Here is a 24,692-nt window from a genome sequence, read left to right on the forward strand (position 1 = left end):
CTCCAGACCATTTCCGGAGACCTTCTCCCCTACCTCACCTCGCTCATCAACTCATCCTTGACCGCTGGCTACGTCCCTTCCGTCTTCAAGAGAGCGAGAGTTGCACCCCTTCTGAAAAAACCTACACTCGATCCCTCCGATGTCAACAACTACAGACCAGTATCCCTTCTTTCTTTTCTCTCCAAAACTCTTGAACGTGCCGTCCTTGGCCAGCTCTCCTGCTATCTCTCTCAGAACGACCTTCTTGATCCTAATCAGTCAGGTTTCAAGACTGGGCATTCAACTGAGACTGCTCTTCTCTGTGTCACGGAGGCTCTCCGCACTGCTAAAGCTAACTCTCTCTCCTCTGCTCTCATCCTTCTAGACCTATCTGCTGCCTTTGATACTGTGAACCATCAGATCCTCCTCTCCACCCTCTCCGAGCTGGGCATCTCCGGCGCGGCCCACGCTTGGATTGCGTCCTACCTGACAGGTCGCTCCTACCAGGTGGCGTGGCGAGAATCTGTCTCCGCACCACGTGCTCTCACCACTGGTGTCCCCCAGGGCTCTGTTCTAGGCCCTCTCCTATTCTCGCTATACACCAAGTCACTTGGCTCTGTCATATCCTCACACGGTCTCTCCTATCATTGCTATGCAGACGACACACAATTAATCTTCTCCTTTCCCCCTTCTGACAACCAGGTGGCGAATCGCATCTCTGCATGTCTGGCAGACATATCAGCGTGGATGACGGATCACCACCTCAAGCTGAACCTCGGCAAGACGGAGCTGCTCTTCCTCCCGGGGAAGGACTGCCCGTTCCATGATCTCGCCATCACGGTTGACAACTCCCTTGTGTCCTCCTCCCAGAGTGCTAAGAACCTTGGCGTGATCCTGGACAACACCCTGTCGTTCTCCACTAACATCAAGGCGGTGACCCGATCCTGTAGGTTCATGCTCTACAACATTCGCAGAGTACGACCCTGCCTCACACAGGAAGCGGCGCAGGTCCTAATCCAGGCACTTGTCATCTCCCGTCTGGATTACTGCAACTCGCTATTGGCTGGGCTCCCTGCCTGTGCCATCAAACCCTTACAACTCATCCAGAACGCCGCAGCCCGTCTGGTGTTCAACCTTCCCAAGTTCTCTCACGTCACCCCGCTCCTCCACTCTCTCCACTGGCTTCCAGTTGAAGCTCGCATCCGCTACAAGACCATGGTGCTTGCCTACGGAGCTGTGAGGGGAACGGCACCTCCGTACCTTCAGGCTCTGATCAGGCCCTACACCCAAACAAGGGCACTGCGTTCATCCACCTCTGGCCTGCTCGCCTCCCTACCTCTGAGGAAGCACAGTTCCCGCTCAGCCCAATCAAAACTGTTCGCTGCTCTGGCACCCCAATGGTGGAACAAGCTCCCTCACGATGCCAGGACAGCAGAGTCAACCACCACCTTCCGGAGACACCTGAAACCCCACCTCTTTAAGGAATACCTGGGATAGGATAAAGTAATCCTTCTCACCCCCCCCCCCCCCCTTTAAAAGATTAGATGCACTATTGTAAAGTGGTTGTTCTACTGGATATTATAGGTGAATGCACCAATTTGTAAGTCGCTCTGGATAAGAGCGTCTGCTAAATGACTTAAATGTAAATGTAAATGTAAGTCTCTGCTAGGCAAAGTCCCCGCCTTATCTCAGCTCACTGGTCACCATAGCAGCACCCACCCGTAGCACCTGCTCCAGCAGGTATATTTCACTGGTCACCCCCAAAGCCAATTCCTTGATTGGTCACCTTTCCTTCCAGTTCTCTGCTGCCAATGACTGGAATGAACGGCAAACATCACTGAAGCTGGAGACTCATATCTCCCTCACTAACTTTAATCACCAGCTGTCAGAGCAGCTCACAGATCACTGCACCTGTACATAGCCCATCTGTAAATAGCCCATCCAACTACCTCATCCCCATACTGTTATTTATTTTATTTACTTTTTCTCCTTTGCACCCCAGTATCTCTACTTACACACTCATCTTCTGCACATCTATCACTCCAGTGTTTAATTGCTATATTGTAATTATTTCGCCACTATGGCCTATGTATTGCCTTTTTCTATTGTATTATTGACCGTATGTTTGTTTATTCCATGTGTAACTCTGTGTTGTTGTTTGTGTCGCACTGCTTTGCTTTATCTTGGCCAGGTCGCAGTTGTAAATGAGAACTTTTTCTCAACTGGCCTACCTGGTTAAATAAAGGTCAAATAAAAAAAAAATTAAAACACGAAGCTGCAGCCACTAGGTAGCTTGTCAGTTGACGTTGGAAGTTAGCTCAGTTCTGCCCTCGGAGCAGTGACAGAGTTCTATTGCCTCTCTTGAAAAAGCCTCTCTTGAAAAAGCCGAATCTTGACCCAGAAATTATAAAAAACTATCGGCCTATATCGAATCTTCCATTCCTCTCAAAAATTTTTGAAAAAGCTGTTGCACAGCAACTCACTGCCTTCCTGAAGACAAACAATGTATACGAAACGCTTCAGTCTGGTTTTAGACCCCATCATAGCACTGAGACTGCACTTGTGAAGGTGGTAAATGACCTTTTAATGACGTCAGATCGAGGCTCTGCATCTGTCCTCGTGCTCCTAGATCTTAGTGCCGCTTTTGATACCATCGATCACCACATTCTTTTGGAGAGATTGGAAACCCAAATTGGTCTACATGGACAAGTTCTGGCCTGGTTTAGATATTATCTGTCGGAAAGATATCAGTTTGTCTCTGTGAATGGTTTGTCCTCTGACAAATCAATTGTACATTTTGGTGTTCCTCAAGGTTCCGTTTTAGGACCACTACTGTTTTCACTATATATTTTACCTCTTGTGGATGTCATTCGAAAACATAATGTTAAATTTCACTGCTATGCGGACGACACACAGCTGTACATTTCAATGAAACATGGTGAAGCCCCAAAATTGCCCTCGCTAGAAGCCTGTGTTTCAGACATAAGGAAGTGGATGGCTGCAAACGTTCTACTTTTAAACTCGGACAAAACAGAGATGCTTGTTCTAGGTCCCAAGAAACAAAGAGATCTTCTGTTCAATCTGACAATTAATGTGGATGGTTGTACAGTCGTCTCAAATAAAACTGTGAAGGACCTCGGTGTTACTCTGGACCCTGATCTCTCTTTTGAAGAACATATCAAGACTGTTTCAAGGACAGCTTTTTTCCATCTACGTAACATTGCAAAAATCAGAAACTTTCTGTCCAAAAATGACGCAGAAAAATTAATCCATGCTTTTGTTACTTCTAGGCTGGACTACTGCAATGCTCTACTTTCCGGCTACCCGGATAAAGCACTAAACAAACTTCAATTAGTGCTAAATACGGCTGCTAGAATCCTGACTATAACCAAAAAATGTGATCATATTACTCCAGTGCTAGCCTCCCTACACTGGCTTCCTGTTAAGGCAAGGGCTGATTTCAAGGTTTTACTGCTAACCTACAAAGCATTACATGGGCTTGCTCCTACCTATCTTTCCGATTTGGTCCTGCCGTACATACCTACACGTACGCTACGGTCACAAGACGCAGGCCTCCTAATTGTCCCTAGAATTTCTAAGCAAACGGCTGGAGGTAGGGCTTTCTCCTATAGAGCTCCATTTTTATGGAATGGTCTGCCTAACCATGTGAGAGACGCAGACTCAGTCTCAACCTTTAAGTCTTTACTGAAGACTTATCTCTTCAGTAGGTCCTATGATTAAGTATAGTCTGGCCCAGGAGTGTGAAGGTCAACGGAAAGGCTGGAGCAACGAACCGCCCTTGCTGTCTCTGCCTTGCCGGTTCCCCTCTTTCCACTGGGATTCTCTGCCTCTAACCCTATTACAGGGGCTGAGTCACTGACTTACTGGTGTTCTTCCATGCCGTCCATGGGAGGGGTGCGTCACTTGAGTGGGTTGAGTCACTGACGTGGTCTTCCTGTCTGGGTTGGCGCCCCCCCCCTTGGGTTGTGCCGTGACGGAGCTTTTTGTGGGCTATACTCGGCCTTGTCTTCGGACGGTAAGTTGGTGGTTGTAGACATCCCTCTAGTGGTGTGGGGGCTGTGCTTTGGCAAAGTGGGTGGGGTTATATCCTGCCTGTTTGGCCCTGTCCGGGGGTATCATCGGATGGGGCCACAGTGTCTTCTGATCCCTCCTGTCTCAGCCTCCAGTATTTATGCTGCAGTAGTTTATGTGCCGGGGGGCTAGGGTCAGTCTGTTACATCTGGAGTATTCTCTTGTCTTATCCGGTGTCCTGTGTGAATTTAAATATGCTCTCTCTAATTCTCTCTTTTTCTCTTTCTTTCTTTCTCTCGGAGGACCTGAGCCCTAGGACCATGCTTCGGGACTACCTGGCATGATGACTCCTTGCTGTCCCCAGTCCACCTGGCCATGCTGCTGCTCCAGTTTCAACTGTTCTGCCTGCGGCTACGGAATCCTGACCTGTTCACCCGACGTGCTTGTTGCACCCTCGACAACTACAATGATTATTATTATTTGACCATGCTGGTCATTTATGAACATTTTAACATCTTGACCATGTTCTGTTATAATATCCACCCGGCACAGCCAGAAGAGGACTGGCCACCCCTCATAGCCTGGTTCCTCTCTAGGTTTCTTCCTAGGTTTTTGGCCTTTCTAGGGAGTTTTACCTAGGGAGTTTTTCCTAGCCACCGTGCTTCTTTCACATGCATTGCTTGCTGTTTGGGGTTTTAGGCTGGGTTTCTGTACAGCACTTTGAGATTTCAGCTGATATACGAAGAGCTATATAAATAAATTTGATTTTGATTTTTTTGATTTTTTATTGAGTAGCGACCACTTTTTGACCATGGCTGTACAGACATTCTATTCACTCTAATCATGCTAAATGATCTGATAAAATTGTCTGCATATTGAACTATATTGTCACGCCCTGACCTTAGAGATCCTTATTATTCTCTATGTTTGGTTAGGTCAGGAGGTGACTCGGGTGGGAAAGTCTATGTTTTCTATTTCTCTGTTTTTGGCCGAGTGTGGTTCCCAATCAGAGGCAGCTGTCTATCGTTGTCTCTGATTGGGGATCATATATAAGTTGTCATTTTCCTTTTGGCTTTTGTGGGATCTTGTTTTCTGTTCAGTGTCTGACAGAACTGTTTGTTTTTGTTTTGCTGCTGTAGTGTTTCTTGAATAAACGAATCAAGAACACTTACTACGCTGTGCTTTGGTCTACTCTTTCTACCATCAACGAGAGCCGTTACACGTATGTGGTAGAGACGTAAGGTTTGGACTGTTGTTTTTCTGTAGCAATTCTGTATTTTTTTTTATTTTTTAAACATTGCATGAAATAATAATTTTATGGGTGAACACCCAACATAATAGGCATATAAATCAAATAATTTAAATCTCCAGTTACACATTCTGTGAAAATAAATATGCTAGTTACACATCACACAGGCTCATCCATCTCATCTCTTCCTTAGTGACACACTGGGGACTTTACAGAGCAGTGCATGCCATCTAGGACTAGATTTAAATGGACAACCACACAGGCTCACCCCACACATTGGCGCCAACAGAACACCCCACACATTGGCTCCAAGGCCGTGGTCTGTCTGTGTAATCACTGCTGCAATCACTGCTGCTCCTCCACCAGTTGCCTAGCACCCCAACAGCGTAATCACCATATTGAATCCTATCCATCATTGGGGTCATTGTCATTGAAGGGCCAGACTGTTGCCAAGCTTCTGGAGTGCAGACTTTTCTTCTACACTATGAAGGAGGCTTGGCTCAGGCTGGCTTCATACGCTAGTTGAAGAGTGTGTGGCAATGATTTGGACTGGGTTGGGCTGATGGCACCCTTAAGAGTTGCAGTCAGTTTTGGAATCGGTGGCCACTAATAAACTAGTCCTGAACATCTTAAACTAAGAGCACTTTATTTGGTACAAATCATTCCTTAAGTTGTAGACCTCAGCTGAATCTGATAATGAACGGTGTGGCTGTTGAACAAATTGAGGAGACTAAATTACTTGGTGTTACCTTAGATTGTAAACAGTCATGGTCAAAACATAGATTAAATGGTTGTAAAGATGGGGAGAGGTCTGTCCATAGAGATTCTCTGCTTTTTTTGACAACACAAAGCAAGTCCTGCAGGCGCTAGTTTGATCTTATCTTTATTATTGTCCAGTCATGATCAAGTGCTGCAAACAAATACCTAGTTAATGTTACGCGGAGCGGAGCAGGTGAACCCAAGAGCAGACTCAGACGAGGAGATTGGGATAAGGTATTTATTAAAAAGCAGATGGAAGATGTGGTGCAGGCCAGGGGAAGCTTGGGCGGGTTGCAGGATCCAGGTTCTAAGGCTGGAGCGAGGGGAGTTGGGGCTGGGTGAGCAGGTCCAGAGCAGAATCCAAGGAAGCAATGGAGTGGGGGTTCTGGGCAGGGTGGCAGGACTGACGAGACGTGGGACTGGAGACAGGGACCAGAGTCAGAGTGGACAGAACTGTAGCAGAGAGAACAGCGTCAGGCAAGGAAAAATGTGCACAACATGAAAACAGGATCTATATGCATTCCAATGGCATGGAAGTGGCAGGGTCTTGATTATGGAACAGGTTGCAGCTGGTGGTGATCTGCTCTGACTCCAGCACACCTATCTCTCCACACACACACACACACACACACACACACGAGAGAGAAAACTGGGGGAGTGGCAGCAGATCAAGGAGACACAGGATGAGCAGTAGAGGGCATGGCAGGAGCAGATGTAACAGTTAAGCTGCAGCTGGCCCAACAACACGTTTTGCTCTTCATTGTAATCAGAGGTATAATATTAATAGTATGCATGCCAGTCTCTCCTGGCTAAGACTTGAGGAGTTGTTTATCTAAGAAACATGAATGTGTTGGAAATTCCATATTGTTTGCATAGTCAACTTACACACAGCACTGACACACATACACTTACCCCACCACACATGCCACCAGGGGTCTTTTCACAGTCCCCAGGTCCAGAAAGAAAATGTACAGTATTATGTACAGTATTATACAGAGCCATGAGTGCATGGAACTCCCTTCCATCCCATATAGAGCAAGTGAACAGCAAGCCTGGTTTAAAAAAAACGAATAAAGCAACACCTCACGGCACAACGCCTCTCCCCCATGTGACCTACTTGTTGTGTGTATGTACTGACATGTATGTGTAACTGATAGATCCATACAAACACACTATATGTTAATGTTTTTATGTGAACGTACACTACCATTCAAAAGTTTGGGGTCACTTAGAAATGTCCTTATTTTTGAAAGAAAATAACATTTTTTGTCCATTAAAATAACATCAAATTGATCAGAAATGCAGTGTAGACATTGTTAATGTTGTAAATGACTATTGTAGCTGGAAACTGTTGATTTTTAATGGAATATCTACATAGGCATACAGAGGCCCATTATCAGCAACCATCACTCCTGTGTTCCAATGGCACGTTGTGTTAGCTAATCCAAGTTTATCATTTTAAAAGGCTAATTGATCATTAGAAAACCCTTTTGCAATTATGTTAGCACAGCTAAAAACTGTTGTTCTGCTTAAAGAAACAATAAAACTGGCCTTCTTTAGACTAGTTGAGTATCTGGAGCATCAGCATGTGTGGGTTCAATTACAGGCTCAAAATGTCTAGAAACAAAGGACTTTCTTCTGAAACTCGTCACTCTTTTCTTGTTCTGAGAAATGAAGGCTATTCCATGCGAAAAATTTCTAAGAAACTGAAGATCTCGTACAACGCTGTGTACTACTCCCTTCACAGAACAGCGCAAACTGGCCCTAACCCGAAAAGAAAGAGGAGTGGGAAGCCCCGGTGCACAACTGAGCAAGAGGACAAGTACATTAGAGTGTCTAGTTTGAGAAACAGACGCCTCACAAGTCCTCAACTGGCAGCTTTATTAAATAGTACCCGCAAAACACCAGTCTCAGCGTCAACAGTGAAGAGGCGACTCATGGATGCTGGGCTTCTAGGCAGAGTTCCTCTGTCCAGTGTCTGTGTTCTTTTGCCCATCTTAGTCTTTTCTTTTTATTGGCCAGTCTGAGATATGGCTTTTTCTTTGCAACTCTGCCTAGAAGGCCAGCATCCCGGAGTCGCCTCTTCACTGTTGACATTGAGACTGGTGTTTTGCGACAGGAAATGTGAATTATTCTGTGGATTATAATTAATCAGAATTTTTGTAGGGATTGATACATTTTTCGTAAGGGAAAATCAAGTCTGACATTTCAAAGTGGAAATTACAAACTTCAGAAGCCTATAAGCTTTCAATGTCCTCAAATTATGCAAAGGTATTTTATACACACAAAATGTCTTTGAAATCAATGTCATACAGAACACACATGGGACATGTAAGCTGCAGTGAACATACAGAAATAACTGGGTGGGTGGAGATGTCATATGTCATATGTTGTCATATTGTCCTGTTACACAGAACACACAAAGTCATCTGTAGTCTGAACATACATAAATAAATAGAATCTGATTGTCTATGGATGGCATAGTCCTTATCCGGACAATCATATTTCATATGTGTCGCATTTTCTACCAAGGTTGAGATTCTATGGGTTATCTCTGTGCAATTGCAGGCAGCAGACATGCCTTTACTATCTCAGTTTGTCAGGGAGATTGAATAAATAAAAATTACTGGGTGAAAATCCATCTTTGGGGTCAGCAAAATGAATGGGACCGAGAAAAGCTTGTGATTTCAACATACAGTTGCTCTACACTCTTCCAAAAAAAAGTGCTATCTACAGTGGCTTGCGAAAGTATTCACCCCCCCCCCCCCCTGGAAATACCTGGAAATAAAAACATTTTTGGGGGGGGGTTGTATCATTTCATTTACACAACATGCCTATCACTTTGAAGATGCAAAATATTTTTTGGGGTGTGAAACAAACAACAAATAAAACTGAAAACTTGAGCGTGCATAACTATTCACCCCCCCAAAGTCAATACTTTGTAGAGCCACCTTTTGCAGAAATGACAGCTGCAAGTCTCTTGGGGTATGTCTATATAAGCTTGGCACATCTAGCCACTGAGATTTATGCCCATTCTTCAAGGCAAAACTGCTCCAGCTCCTTCAAGTTGGATGGGTTCCGCTGGTGTACAGCAATCTCTAAGTCATACCACAGATTCTCAATTGGATTGAGGTCTGGGCTTTGGCTAGGCCATAACCAAGACATTTAAATGTTTCCCCTTAAACCACTCATGTGTTGCTTTAGCGGTATGCTTAGGGTCATTGTCCTGCTTGAAGGTGAACCTCCGTCCCAGTCTCAAGTCTCTGGAAGACTGAAACAGGTTTCCCTCAAGAATGTCCCTGTATTTAGCACCATCCATCATTCCTTCAATTCTGACCAGTTTCCCAGTCCCTGCCGATGAAAAACATCTCCATAACATGATGCTGCCACCACCATACTTCACTGTGGGGATGGTATTCTTGGGGTATTAAGAGGTGTTGGGTTTGCGCCAGACATAGCGTTTTCCTTGATAGCCAAAAAAGCTCCATTTTAGTCTCATCTGACCAGAGTACCTTCTTCCATATGTTTGGGGAGTCTCCCACATGCCTTTTGTTTGGGGAGTCTCCCACATGCCTTTTGTTTGGGGAGTCTCCCACATGCCAAACGTGTTTGCTTATTTTTTTCTTTAAGTAATGGCTTTTTTCTGGCCACACTTCCATAAAGCCCAGCTCTGTGGAGTGTACGACTTAAAGTGGTCCTATAGACAGATATTCCAATCTCCGTTGTGGAGCTTTGCAGCTCCTTCAAGGTTATCTTTGATCTCTTTGTTGCCTCTCTGATTAATGCCCTCCTTGCCTGGTCCGTGAGGTTTGGTGGACGGCCCTCTCTTGGCAGGTTTGTTGTGGTGCCATATTGTTAAAATTGTGACTTCTGAAGGTAATTGGTTGCATAAGATCTTATTTAGGGGCTTCATAGCAAAGGGGTGAATACATATGCAAAAACACTTTCTAAAAAATAAAAAAAACACTTTGCGTTTTTATTTATTTAAACAAGTGATTTTTTTTTATTTCACTTTACCAATTTGGACTATTTTGTGTATGTCCATTACATGAAATCCAAATAAAAATCTATTTGAATTACAGGTTGTAATGCAACAAAATAGGAAGAATGCCAAGAGGGATGAATACTTTTGCAAAGCACTGTAGAACCTAAAAGGATTCTTCAGGTGTCCCCATAGGAAAACCCTTTTAAGAACCCTTTTTGGTTCCAGGTAGAACTCTTTTGGGTTCCACGTAGAAACCTTTCCACAGAGGGTTCAGCATGGAACCCACAAGTGTTTTACCTGGAGCCAAAAAGGGTTATCCTATGGGGGCAGCCAAGGAACCCTTCTGGAACTCTTTTTTCTAAGAGCGTAGTACAACGGTAGTACATTGTGCTCCCGAGTGGTGCAGCGGTCTATGGCACTGCATCTCAGTGCAAGAGGCGTCACTACAGTCCCTGGTATCCAGGATGTATCACAGTCTGCCGTGATTGGGAGTCCTATAGGGCGGTGCACAATTGGCCCACCGTTGGCCGGGGTAGTCTGTCATTGTAAATAAGAATTTGTCCTTTTAACTGACTTGCCTTGTTAAATAAAGGTTAAATAAGCTAAAAAAATACTACTACAGTTTTATTTGATTTAAATGTGCCTGATAGCTTTGTAGCATGGGGCAGAGACCTATCTTTTACAATACTATAGCTATCTGTGTTGCCATATTATTTCTAATATTGAACATAACAACATTGCCTTTCACAGGAGTTTCATGTCAGATAAACCTTGTACTAGCACGTGAAACCTTCCAGTCCAAAGAATCTATCGTATGTGTTATTATTTTTCTGTTTTCTGTTTTTCTGTTGGACGGAGTGGTTACTTCTGAGAAATGGGATGAGAATTGTGAGAATCCAAACCATCGTCTCGGGATTGAAATCATGTCACTTATTTTACTCCCACGTGTGTGTGTGTGTGTGTGTGTGTGTGTGTGTAGGGGCTAGGGTGTAGGGGCTAGCGTGTAGGGGCTAGGGTGTAGGGGCTAGGGTTTGATTTGGATCTCACCTGTTCATAGAATTCATCGACGATGCCCTTGGTCCACTGTATGTACAGGTCATTTTGTTTCTGTGTGTGTGTGTGTGTGTGTGTGTGTGTGTGTGTGTGTGTGTGTGTGTGTGTGTGTGTGTGTGTGTGTGTGTGTGTGTGTGTGTGAGAGAGATAGAGAGAGAATCTGACCTGTTCATAGAACTCATCGACGATGCCCTTGGTCCACTGTAGGTGCAGGTCCTTGTGTTTCAGTGGGCCGTTGATGTCCGCTAGCTTGATGCACATCTGACACACCAGCAGTCTGTCGTTCTCATTGGACCAATCAATACCCCTCGTCACATCATCGCCTACCTATAGTGACAGACAGAGACAAAATATGTTAACCTATAAAAATGCTTTGTGAACTTATATGGTACATTAGGGCACATACTATACAAAACTTTTCATCTATCTCACATCTGAAAAAAAATATAGGTACGATGTTCAATAACATGGTAAATCAGTTGTCATTTAACCAAGAATGTAACATTTAAATTGGATTCCTGATTTAAGAATTCCATAGCTCCAACATTCCGTATTTTGGATTCTCTCCTTAATTCCCACCTCTCAATACGTCTCTGTTCTGTGCTGCTCTGAAACTCACTAAATAATTTGACCTTTAGGTTGAATAATCATCTTCCTCAAAACCCTTTTCTTTTTTTCCAATGTATTCCTCATTTCTAGGTAGGCCCAGTGGCGACCCGTCATTCATGGCAAATGGGACAATATATATCATTGAGTTAATAAATCCACATACTCAAAAAAAAAAAGAAGAGACCATGTTTGTAAGGCAGCTTCAAATTGCAGGTGTTTCAGGCTAAGTGCTTTCTGTGGTGGTGGGGTACGTCACAGCCAAGTAGTAAGGGTAGACGACGAATGCCATGGAATTACATTCGTAGTGCCAATCCAAGAAGGCTCAAGGTCATTGGCCACAGATAAAATGACGTCAAATCATGTTATATGTGCAGTAGCTTTGATTAGACTGATCATGTCAACATCTTAATTTCAAAATCTTAGCTAGCAGTCATCATCATGAATCAATTCGACAATCTACTGGCAAATCCTTTTTAATCCTTGTCATATGAAGAGAAATAATGAAGAGAAATTATAGATAAAATGCATCGTTGTTCATTGGCCATCATACAACAAGCTGGAAATTGGAAATTCAACAATGAGTGGTTTGGAAGGAATCAGTGACAGTGTCTAACTGCAAGCATTGCAACTGGAAAATCGGCAATAAACGAGCTCAGACTGGGAAAATACGTTTTGAACAGTCATCCAAATCCAACCAGGAATTGTAAATCCGGCCTCTTTGTCTGTCTTTGATGACAAAATTTGCCAACGAAGGACTGCCTTCCTGTTCAAGTGAACACATCACAACAAGGTGAATCCAAAAATATCTTATATGCTGCTGCATAAATGATGTAATATGCCAGGGAGATATGTATACTGTAGCTAAGACAGTAATACTAAGTGTATGTTGTGTAATATGCTGTTAGTAGCCCATGTGCCTCACCCTAATAATTTGGTCTATTTTCCCCTCTTAATTTCGCCTAACGTTACTCTTCTGACTCGGTGGTGCACATGTGGCCTATAATCTGTTTTTGAGAAATGTAATCATTGAATATTGTAAGAGCTTTCATTGTCTGCTTATATGACCCCTTTATTTATCCTGCGGTTCTGACTTAGTGTACAGGGAGGATACTGTAAGAATGGTCCATGTTCTGAATTCTGTCGCTGTACATTTCAAAAGTGCTGAAGAAATAGTTATATTGACTACTGTACGGCCGTCCTAGCTCGCTCATTTCTGCCTTAATTGAAATTACGTATTGCCTCTTATCCACTCGTCGTCCCCTTATGCCATAGTTTGTACATCTCAATTGTCAGTAGAAACGACATTTGTTTAACCAAGTCAGCCATGTTTTTTAAAGGCAGTAAATGAGGCTGAAGGAACTGTTTCGCTGCCAGACAAGGCTCTGCTGATAGCCAGGTGTAGCAGTGGTGTAGCAGTGGTAAGGTGTTGGGACAGCTTCATGTAGACCCTAACAGTTTGTGGGCACCAGTTTGTGGGCACCATTTGTCACCGTTATAGTGCAATTAATGTATTGTTTAGTGTTGTGTAGTGACTTTGCTGGCATGCATACCACATGTTTTTTTGTTTTGTTGCCCCAGCAAGATTTACATGCTAAAATTGCCACTGGGTAGGCCTAATGAGCGTTAGTGTAGGTGAACAGAGCCATGACACACACACACACACACACACACACACACACACACACACACACACACACACACACACACAGGCAACATCCACAATTAGCTAAAGGTAGAGCTGCCACCTTGAAGGAGCGGGACTCTAACCGCATAAGAAATCCCGCTATGCCCTCCAATGAACCATCAAACAGGCAAAGTGGCAAAACAGGACTAAGCTTGAATCCTGGCTCTAACACTCGTCTGATGTGGCAGGGCTTCCAAACTATTATGGACTACAAAGGGAAGCACAGCCGTGAGCTGCCCAGTGACACGAGCCTACTAAACAAGCTAAATTACTTCTAAACGTGCTTCGAGGCAAGCAACACTGAAGCATGCATGAGAGCACCAGCTGTTCCGGATGATTGTGTGACCACGCTCTCCATAGCCGATGTGAGTAAGACCTTTAAAACCTCTCCGGGATATGTGGGACGCTAGCGTCCCACCTCGACAACAGCCAGTGAAATTGCAGGGCGCCAAATTCAAAACAACAGAAATCTCATAATTAAAATTCCTCAAACATACAAGTATTATACACCAGTTTAAAGATAAACGTCTTGTTAATCCAGCCACAGTGTCTGATTTCAAAAAGGCTTTACGGCGAAAGCAAACCATACGATTATGTTAGGTCAGCGCCTAGTCACAAAAAAACATACAGCCATTTTCCAGCCATCTAGTGGAAGCCTTAGGAAGTACAATCTGACCAAATTTACACTGTATATTGGATAGGCAATCACTTGAAAAACTACAAACCTCAGATCTCCCACTTCCTGGTTGGATATTTCTCAGGTTTTCGCCTGCCATATGAGTTCTGTTATACTCACAGACACCATTCAAACAGTTTTAGAAACTTCAGAGTGTTTTCTATCGAAATCTACTAATACTATGCATATCCTAGCTTCTGGGCCTGAGTAGCAGGCAGTTTACTCTGGGCACGCTTTTCATCCGAACAAGAAAATACTGCCCACAATCCCAAAGAAGTTAAACAGGTCAACATTCACAAGGCCGTAGGGTGTGTACTCCGACCATGCGCTGACCAATTGGCAAGTGTCTTCACTGACATTTTCAACCTGTCCCTGTCCGAGTCTGTAATACCAATGTGTTTCAAGCGACCAACATAGTCCCTGTGTCCAAGAACAACAAGGTAACCTGCCTAAATGACTACTGACCCGTAGCACTCACGTATGTAGTATTGAATTGCTTTGAAAGGCTGGTCATGGCTCACATCACCAATATTATCCCAGAATCCCTAGACCCACTCCAATTTGCATACCGCCCCAACAGATCCACAGATGATGCAATCTCTATTGCACTCCACACTGCCCTTTCCCACCTGGACAAAAGGAACACCTATGTGAGAATGCTATTCATTGACTACAGCTCAGCGTTCAACACCATAGTGCCCTCAAAGCTCATCACTAAGCTAAGGACCCTGGGACTAAACACCTCCCTCTGCAACTGGATCCTGGACTTCCTGACGGTCGCCCCCAGGTGATAAGGGTAGGTAGCAACACATCTGCCAAGCTGATCCTCAACATGGGGTCCCCTCAGGGGTGCGTGCTTAGTCCCCTCCTGTACAACCATGACTGAATGGCCAAGCATGACTCCAACACCATCATTAAGTTTGCAGAAGACACCGACAACAATGAGACAGCCTATAGGGATGAGGTCAGAGACCTGGCAGTGTGGTGCCAGGATAACAAACTCTCCCTTAACGTGATCAAGACAAAGGAGATGATCATGGACTATAGGAAAGGAGCACTGAGCACACCCTCAATTCTCATCAACAGGGCTGAAGTGGAGCAGGTTAAGAGCTTCAAGTTCCTAGGTATCCACATCATGGTCCCCCCCATTTTTACACTGCTGCTACTCTCTGTTTATGATCCATTTATTTTACCTTTATTTAACTAGGCAAGTCAGTTAAGAACAAATTCTTATTTTCAATGATGGCCTAGGAACAGTGTGTTAACTGCCTTGTTCATGGGCAGAACAACAGATTTGTTTTACCTTGCCAGCTCTGGGATTTGATCTTAGAACCTTTCAGTTACTAGTCCAATGCTCTAACCACTAGGCTACCTGCCACCCCAATGCACAGTCACTTTACCTCTACCTACATGTACATATTACCTCAATTATCTCGATTAACCTGCTGCCCCTGCACGTTGACTCTGTACCGGTACCCCTCTGTATATATCCTCGTTATTTTCTTGTTGCTCTTTAAAAACCTCTATAGGAGCCGCCGATCCACAAACACAGAGCAGACTCCTGCCAGCTTCTTGTTATTATGCTAACGCCATAACCCCTAAGCGCAGGAGTAGCTACATCAACAGCTATTTTAATGGGCCTTTTCAGAGAAAGCTTGATTTGGTTTCTAGGAATTGGAGGGGAAAGGAGTACAAGGTGTGTGTGTGTGTGTGTGTGTGTGTGAGTGTGTGTGTGTGTGTGTGTGTGTGTGTGTATGAGAGGCTTTGTGGTACAACAGAGCCAGCGTGAAAGACACAACACTGCTCTGTTGGCTTTAATGGCGCTCACACACACACTCTGAATGGGCGTAACACTGTTAGCGTTAGTGGAAGGCCAGCAATCTGTTGTATAACTGGTAGTGCCTAACTGCCACCAGCCTTACTGCAGCACAGTGGAAAGGCTTCACTGCAGCACAGTGGAAAGGCTTTTCTACAGCACAGTGGAAAGGCTTCTCTACAGCACAGTGGAAAGGTTTCACTGCAGTACAGTGGAAAGGCTTTACTACAGCACAGTGGAAAGGCTTTTCTACAGCACAGTGGAAAGGCTTTATTGCAGTACAGTGGAAAGGCTTTACTGCAGCACAGTGGAAAGGCTTTACTGCAGTACAGTGGAAAGGCTTCACTGCAGCACAGTGGAAAGGCTTCACTGCAGCACAGTGGAAAGGCTTTATTGCAGTACAGTGGAAAGGCTTTACTGCAGCACTGTGGAAAGGCTTTACTGCAGCACTGTGGAAAGGCTTAGTCCCCACCAATGATAGCAGCATAATTCAGACTGCAAATATGATTTCCTGAAAAGCTGCGGGTTAGAGCCTTCTATTCGTATGGATTAGTTAAGTTAACGAGAATATAATCAGGATATTTAAGGTCCAGAAATGTACTGGCACACATAGTACTGTTCCTCAAAAGCCTTTTTAAAACAATATCTAACTGATTTTCTAGAACACTTACGTTTGACTCTATGCTACTGCGACAGTGTAACAGACCAATGTGGACAGAGTGTGAGCTGTAATGAGGGCTTGTGGATTATGCAGTGCAGAGGGGAGAGCACTACAAACCTGCACTACAAAAACCCAGGGGTAGGCAGTAGAACTCTCACATACAACATGCTACAATAGCTGAAGAGATCTTAAGACTCAAATCAAATACACAGGTTTGCGGGTCTGTGAACACTTAATGAATTGATTGATTCATTTGGTTTTACCTTGGCATTGAACTCTGCCAGGAAGTCAAAGTGTTTCTTGAGGTCAGTGGCAAGAATGGCCTCTATGACCAGGAAGCGGAAGCGTTTGAACTCCACGTGGTCCAGGTTGACCAGGAAGTTATACTCTGGACGGGACATGAACAGATTCCAGGCCGAGGCTGCGTGGTGGTTCTCGAGCACCGACCTGTCATTATACAACACTGCCTGGAGAGGGGAAGATAGGATGTGAGAGAATTAGACCTGTTGTGGTAACCAGACACATTTAACGAAATTCTAACCTGGTCAGAGAATTGCCCATTCAGTTCCACAACACATAACAACAGCAATCCATGTAATTTTCAGTGTTGTACCACTATTTTCCTTATCCCAAAATTAAAAACTCTGCTCTCCCTGTAGACAACATATGACTCTGAAGATTTTTTTGTTCACTTGAGCCGGAAGTGCTTTGACAGAGAAGTGGTGTACCTGTGGTGCGCTTGTGGCCACCAGGAAGGCGTTAGTCCTCCCAGGGTGGTCATAGTCATGCATGGCTGCTGCTACGTAGAGAGCCATGAGCTCCAGGGCTGGGATGAGCCCCGACAGGCAACCATACCCATCCTCCGACACGCTGTAGGTCTTCGACACCAGGTAGCCCATGTGACTGTGGGTGATGCCACTGTCAGAGTCTGGGAGAGCCGAGGAGAAAGAGGTAGAGGTAGAGGTGGAGGTGGAGGTAAAGGTAGAGGTGGAGGTGGAGGTGGAGGTAAAGGTAGAGGTGGAGGTGGAGGTAGAGGTGATGGTAGAGGTGGAGGTGGAGGTGGAGGTAGAGGTGAAGGTGGAGGTAGAGGTAGAGGTAGAGGTAGAGGTAGAGGTGGAGGTAGAGGTGGAGGTGGAGGTAGAGGTAGAGGTAGAGGTGGAGGTAGAGGTAGAGGTGGAGGTGGAGGTGGAGGTAGAGGTAGAGGTAGAGGTAGAGGTGGAGGTAGAGGTAGAGGTAGAGGTGGAGGTGGAGGTGGAGGTAAAGGTAGAGGTAGAGGTGGAGGTGGAGGTGGAGGTGGAGGTGGAGGTAGAGGTAGAGGTGGAGGTAAAGGTAGAGGTGGAGGTGGAGGTAGAGGTGAAGGTAGAGGTGGAGTTGGAGGTGGAGGTGGAGTTGGAGGTGGAGGTGGAGGTGAAGGTAGAGGTGAAGGTAGAGGTGGAGGTGGAGGTGGAGGTGGAGGTAGAGGTGGAGGTGGAGGTGGAGGTGGAGGTAAAGGTGGAGGTGGAGGTGGAGGTGGAGGTAGAGGTAAAGGTGGAGGTGAATGTGGAGGTGGAGGTGGAGTTAAGGGTGGAGGTAGAGGTGGAGGTAGAGGTAGAGGTAGAGGTGGAGGTGAAGGTAGAGGTGGAGGTGGAGTTAGGGGTGGAGGTAGAGGTGGAGGTAGAGGTAGAGGTGGAGGTGGAGGTGAAGGTAGAGGTGGAGGTGGAGGTAGGGGTGGAGGTGGAGGTGGAGGTGGTAGAGGTGGAGGTGGAGGAGGAGGTGGAGGTGGTAGAGGTGGAGGTGGAGGTAGAGGTAGAGGTAGAGGTGGAGGTGGTAGAGGTAGAGGTGGAGGTGGAGGTGGAGGTGGTAGAGGTGGAGGTGGAGGTAGAGGTGGAGGTGGAGGTGGAGGTGGTAGAGGTAGAGGTGGAGGTGGAGGTAGAGGTGGAGGTAGAGGTAGAGGTAGAGGTGGAGGTGGAGGTGGTAGAGGTGGAGGTGGTAGAGGTAGAGGTGGAGGTGGAGGTAGAGGTAGAGGTAGAGGTGGAGGTGGAGGTGGTAGAGGTGGAGGTGGAGGTGGAGGTAGAGGTAGAGGTGGAGGTAGAGGTAGAGGTGGAGGTGGTAGAGGTGGAGGTGGAGGTAGAGGTGGTGGTAGAGGTGGAGGTGGAGGTGGAGGTGGTAGAGGTGGAGGTGGAGGTGGAGGTGGAGGTGGAGGTGGAGGTGGTAGAGGTGGAGGTGGAGGTGGAGGTGGAGGTGGTAGAGGTGGAGGTGGAGGTGGAGGTAGAGGTAGAGGTGGAGGTGGAGGTGGTAGAGGTGGAGGTGGAGGTGGAGGTGGAGGTGGTAGAGGTGGAGGTGGATGTGGAGGTGGAGGTGGTAGAGGTAGAGGTAGAGGTAGAGGTGGAGGTGGAGGTGGAGGTGGTAGAGGTAGAGGTGGAGGTGGAGGTGGAGGTGGAGGTGGTAGAGGTGGAGGGTAGAGGTGGAGGTGGAGGTGGAGGTGGAGGTGGTAGAGGTGGAGGTAGAGGTAGAGGTAGAGGTAGAGGTAAAGGTGGAGGTGGAGGTGGAGGTAGAGGTAGAGGTGAAGGTAGAGGTGGAGGTGAAGGTAGAGGTGGAGGTGGAGGTGGAGGTAGAGGTAGAGGTAGAGGTAGAGGTGGAGGTGGAGGTAGAGGTAGAGGTAGAGGTGGAGGTAGAGGTAGAGGTAGAGGTAGAGGTGGAGGTGGAGGTAGAGGTAGAGGTAGAGGTGAAGGTGGAGGTGGAGGTAGAGGTAGAGGTAGAGGTAGAGGTAGAGGTGAAGGTAGAGGTGGAGGTGGAGGTAGAGGTAGAGGTAGAGGTAGAGGTGGAGGTGGAGGTGGAGGTAGAGGTAGAGGTAGAGGTGAAGGTGGAGGTGGAGGTAGAGGTGGAGGAGTGTAAGTAGCAGTCTACTACCATGTCTGATTCACACCATAGTTCCAACCTGAACCACTGTACCGGCTCAGGTAGTTTCTGTTTACATGGTCCTTTCCAGCACTATGGTGGCTGAAATATGCTAAATCGTGGTTTGGCTCAGTAGTGTGAAAAGTGTACCAGCAAGCACCCCAAAAGGCCCCAAACTCTCAACCTCTAAATACACTTCTGCTCGGATCAAAGAGTTTGGGGCACTAAGGCATATAAATTAGGTTATGAAAATCTGGGGTTGGGAGAACTTTAATCTGGTTGCAATTTCATGCCCGCTAAACTTCAAATAGTATTTGATAGTCAGAGACGGCATCCCAAATGGAACCATATTCCCTTTATAGTGCACTAGTTTTGACTAAAAGTAGTGCACTATATAGGGATTAGGATTCCATTTTGGGATCCAGCCAGTCTGATAAGAACAGATGAGAGCGTTGATGTAACTGTAACAAACATCCCAATGTGTTGATCTTAATGAGACGACTTACAAAAGAGTAACTAGAGATGGTAGGTGTAGGCTAAATTAAATAAACGGCAAAAGTTAATCTGATTGTTACAAATTCTATTAAGAGTCTTATTAAATATACTTGACTCTTTAAGTCTCTTTGGTTTGTACAACATCTAAATCTTACTCAAGTTGACAACCGTAACTAACATAATGATGTTATATTCAAAACAAAACAAAAAAACAGTTGGTTGTCTTCAAATACAGTCCCAAATACAGTCAAAATTCAAGTTGTCAATAAATAACATGTTTCAATCTCCTGATGCCAAATCAAGCAAGAGCCATGATTCAATTAGACTGGCCTGTATTCAAGTCACTTTTTTATTTCTTTATTTCATTTTTATTTAACTAGAGAAGTCAGTTCAACCCTGGCACCCACCTGAGTCGCTGGCAGAGCAATGATCAGTGATGAGGCTAGGCAGACCTGGTACGGCCTGGGTGGTGAGGTACCAGACAGCATGGAGAACGTCTGTAGCGTGGATTCTGTTGTGATCTGGATTGATAGATTTTTTTAAAAATTGGTACAATTCAGTATATTTACCAAGACTAGAGAGCGAAAGGGAGAGAATATGAGACATTTCAGTAGTGATAATTTCCACTGGGCCACACTGTTTCTGTTTCTACTGTAGGGTGAAAAAGAATGGAGAGATTGCACTGTAAACTTGTGTTAATGGAGAGTTGAAAGAAAAATGGTATTACATCGCCCTCTTGTGGTTTACTGATGATATGACACTTTTAACTCAACTTCAATATACTAAGCAAAACACATGTAAAACATTAAAAGGCCAGTTTCCCGGGCACAGATTAAGTCTAGTCCTGGACTAAAAATGTACTCTACTAGGCTTAATCTGTGTCTGCAAAACAGAGTCATTAAGGTAAAACAGAGCAGAGTCATTAAGGTAAAAAAGGTTCTTACATGGTATGTCTCTGTAGCCATTCTCCAGAGCATGGAAGTAGTTCATGAATTCTTGAACCGGGATCTTGAAGGTCTCAAATAGGCCTGTGTCTTCAAAAAGCCTGTGAGAGACCTGAAACAGACACAGAGAGTCACAGAACCAATCACATTCTCACCCGTCAGACAGACTCGTTGATTGTAAATCCGTAGACCATTCAGAGTGACAGACAGCCTCATTCTCACTGACGTCTCAACACTTGCTTTAATTGTACAGATATTCTTAATTTCTTCTGTGACAGTACCCAACCTGACACACATCACAGGCTGGGAGTAACACAGGGACTGCAGGGACTAACGCCCCGGAAACACTTAGGGGTAAAGAGCCTTGCTCAAGGGCACAACGACAGTAGTATGTAGAGATATTGAAGATGGTAACTCTCCGGCTGCCAGATCACTCCCTGTAGATTTCCCTGTCCACTTCTCTAACCTCGAGGCTACCGCTTCTGTCTCAAACAACCAATTAGATTCTCACCAGACAAACACACTTTGATTGACACAGTGACTGCCCAATGATAGATGGTTGACCATCAGCCTGTCTAATTGGTTGTTTCTCTCACCTGGCTGAGAATGCTTCCATGGCTGAGGATTGACTATTTTAACCTGTCCTCACCTGGTTACAGCTCACCTGACTAGCCTGTACAGTACCTGTCCTCACCTGGTTACAGCTCACCTGACTAGGCTGTACAGTACCTGTCCTCACCTGGTTACAGCTCCCCTGACTAGGCTGTACAGTACCTGTCCTCACCTGGTTACAGCTCCCCTCACTAGGCTGTACAGTACCTGTCCTCACCTGGTTACAGCTCCCCTGACTAGGCTGTACAGTACCTGTCCTCACCTGGTTACAGCTCCCCTGACTAGGCTGTACAGTACCTGTCCTCACCTGGTTACAGCTCCCCTGACTAGGCTGTACAGTACCTGTCCTCACCTGGTTACAGCTCCCCTGACTAGGCTGTACAGTACCTGTCCTCACCTGGTTACAGCTCACCTGACTAGGCTGTACAGTATCTGTCCTCACCTGGTTACAGCTCCCCTGACTAGACTGTACAGTACCTGTCCTCGCCTGGTTACAGCTCCCCTGACTAGGCTGTACAGTACCTGTCCTCACCTGGTTACAGCTCCCCTGACTAGGCTGTACAGTACCTATCCTCACCTGGTTACAGCTCCCCTGACTAGGCTGTACAGTAGCTGTCTCACCTGGTTACAGCTCACCTGACTAGGCTGTACAGTAGCTGGTCTCACCTGGTTACAGCTCCCCTGACTAGGCTGTACAGTACCTGTCCTCACCTGGTTACAGCTCCCCTGACTAGGCTGTACAGTACCTGTCCTCACCTGGTTACAGCTCCCCTGACTAGGCTGTACAGTACCTGTCCTCACCTGGTTACAGCTCCCCTGACTAGGCTGTACAGTACATGTCCTCACCTGGTTACAGCTCCCCTGACTAGGCTGTACAGTACCTGTCCTCACCTGGTTACAGCTCCCCTGACTAGGCTGTACAGTAGCTGGTCTCACCTGGTTACAGCTCCCCTGACTAGGCTGTACATCACCTGTCCTCACCTGGTTACAGCTCCCCTGACTAGGCTGTACAGTACCTGTCCTCACCTGGTTACAGCTCCCCTGACTAGGCTGTACAGTACCTGTCCTCACCTGGTTACAGCTCCCCTGACTAGGCTGTACAGTACCTGTCCTCACCTGGTTACAGCTCCCCTGACTAGACTGTACAGTAGCTGGTCTCACCTGGTTACAGCTCCCCTGACTAGGCTGTACAGTACCCGTCCTCACCTGGTTACAGCTCCTCTGACTACGCTGTACAGTACCTGTCCTCACCTGGTTACAGCTCCCCTGACTAGGCTGTACAGTACCTGTCCTCACCTGGTTACAGCTCCCCTGACTAGGCTGTACAGTACCTGTCCTCACCTGGTTACAGCTCCCCTGACTAGGCTGTACAGTAGCTGGTCTCACCTGGTTACAGCTCCCCTGACTAGGCTGTACAGTACCTGTCCTCACCTGGTTACAGCTCCCCTGACTAGGCTGTACAGTACCTGTCCTCACCTGGTTACAGCTCCCCTGACTAGACTGTACAGTACCTGTCCTCACCTGGTTACAGCTCCCCTGACTAGGCTGTACAGTAGCTGGTCTCACCTGGCTGAGGATGCGGCCACATTTGCCCTGGGTCTTCTCCATCAAGCTGAATATGGGGAAGTTCCAGTGGTTTAGCTGGCTCATTAGGGGCTCCAAGTCCTCCATGACTAACGGCTCCGGGGCCAGCTGGGGCTTTTCCTACAGAGGCCACAGACATGTTATAAGCCTTTATAATGTCTTTATGAACCTTTATATTGTGTTATTAAATGTCTTAGAAAATGTTCTCTCTCTCGACTGTAGGTCATAAAACATGTCATAAGGGGGGCAGACATAGATGTCTGGTTGTGCCTGTCTGTGCACTGAATGTTATGTTGGTGGAAATGAACTTTTGGCTTCTGAGGTGATTGTGCCTCTGCCTGATGAATAAGCCAATAATAACCCTCAAATCCAAATCTAGACAGCCAGATCCACTGTATTTGATCATTATTCCCCTATATATCATGGACTGATTTACACCTGGGACACAAGGTTGTTGCAATTAATTATCAAAAACGGCTGTATTCCGGACCTCTTAGGGTAAGGGTGAATACCTCTGGCCTAAAAGATGTAGACCTAGAAGTGTGAAAATGAAAACTAGAGCTACCTCTATGGTTGCTGTTTCTCACCTCTGCAGGTAGCATGATGAGGTTTTGGGGGGTGTTTTTGCCCCCTTCTTCGTCCCCCTCCTCTGTCGGCGCTACGTCGCTGCTGTCGCTGTGGTTGGCCTCGTGGGTACTGTCGTAGTCTGCTGATGCCACCACCTGATCCTCTGATTGGGGTACAGAGAAAGCGTTACCATGGAGATGGGACAACACCTTCAAAACATTCAACACTGCTGTAAAACAAATCACACCTCTCTGTTGAGAGACAGGATCAGCCAGGTATCAGATCTGCTTGTGTTGTGAGACAGGATCAGCCAGGTATCAGATCTGCTTGTGTTATCTTCCCAACTAACTCCTATGGTCATTGTCTCACCATGGAGACGGGATTCCCACAAAGCATTCAGCACTGTTGCAAAGAATCCAATATTGCTACAAAGCATTCAGCACTGTTGCAAAGAATCCAATATTGCTACAAAGCATTCAGCACTGTTGCAAAGAATCCAATATTGCTACAAAGCATTCAGCACTGCTTCAAAGCATTCAGCACTGCTTCAAAGCATTCAACCCTGCTGCAAAGCCTTCATCACTGTTGCAAAGTCTTCATCACTGCTGCAAAGTCTGCATCACTGCTGCAAAGCATTCAGCACTGCTGCAAAGCATTCAGCACTGCTGCAAAGCATTCAGCATTGCTGCAAAGCATTCAGCACTGCTACAAAGCACACACAAGTAATATCCACTCTGGGACAGGAGTATCCATTTCATACAATCATTGTCCTCTCTAGCACATTTCCTGTGATGGACGCATAACCAGGCCAGCGCAGTACAATACAGCTTGGCTCAATGATGTGGAAAGAAAAGTAGCACTGGCAGAGATGACAAGCTAAACGGTAGAAGAAGGTAGGCAAAACCAGTGGACACAAGAGGCCATGAGTACAATACAGCTTGGCTCAATAGTTTGAAAACGGTAGTGGTGTGGAAGGGAAAGGTAGAGATGAGAAGCTTAGTTATAGGACGGTTGTACCTGTCCGGTGTATCCTGTCCCCTTTGTCCATGGATCCCTCCCCATGGCTCAGCTTTATGTACGGTCTCCCACAGCTGTGGTAAAGGAAAGTTA

General features: G+C 46.0%; 1 protein-coding gene across 2 annotated transcripts in view; it reads right to left on the reverse strand.

Annotated features, from left to right (window-relative positions):
• The window catches only part of LOC115197678 (cGMP-inhibited 3',5'-cyclic phosphodiesterase A), a 210,109-nt gene that overhangs the window by 9,147 nt on the left and 176,270 nt on the right, over positions 1-24,692 (reverse strand). Inside the window, exons 6-14 of one of the 2 annotated variants that reach the window (XM_029759426.1) lie at positions 24,600-24,673; positions 23,603-23,745; positions 22,998-23,135; positions 20,820-20,931; positions 20,283-20,396; positions 17,232-17,431; positions 16,767-16,970; positions 11,223-11,384; positions 6,346-6,472 (exon numbers count right to left, since the gene is read on the reverse strand). In XM_029759426.1, coding sequence (XP_029615286.1) covers positions 6,458-6,472; positions 11,223-11,384; positions 16,767-16,970; positions 17,232-17,431; positions 20,283-20,396; positions 20,820-20,931; positions 22,998-23,135; positions 23,603-23,745; positions 24,600-24,673 — 1,162 coding nt within the window. In that variant the 3' untranslated portion in view covers positions 6,346-6,457. Of the gene's footprint in view, positions 1-6,345; positions 6,473-11,222; positions 11,385-16,766; positions 16,971-17,231; positions 17,432-20,282; positions 20,397-20,819; positions 20,932-22,997; positions 23,136-23,602; positions 23,746-24,599; positions 24,674-24,692 lie in introns of those variants that run through there. The other variant, XM_029759425.1, reaches the window with a different exon arrangement.

Source organism: Salmo trutta, chromosome 7 (genome assembly GCF_901001165.1).
Source record: "Salmo trutta chromosome 7, fSalTru1.1, whole genome shotgun sequence".
Classification (NCBI taxonomy): Eukaryota; Metazoa; Chordata; class Actinopteri; order Salmoniformes; family Salmonidae; genus Salmo; species Salmo trutta.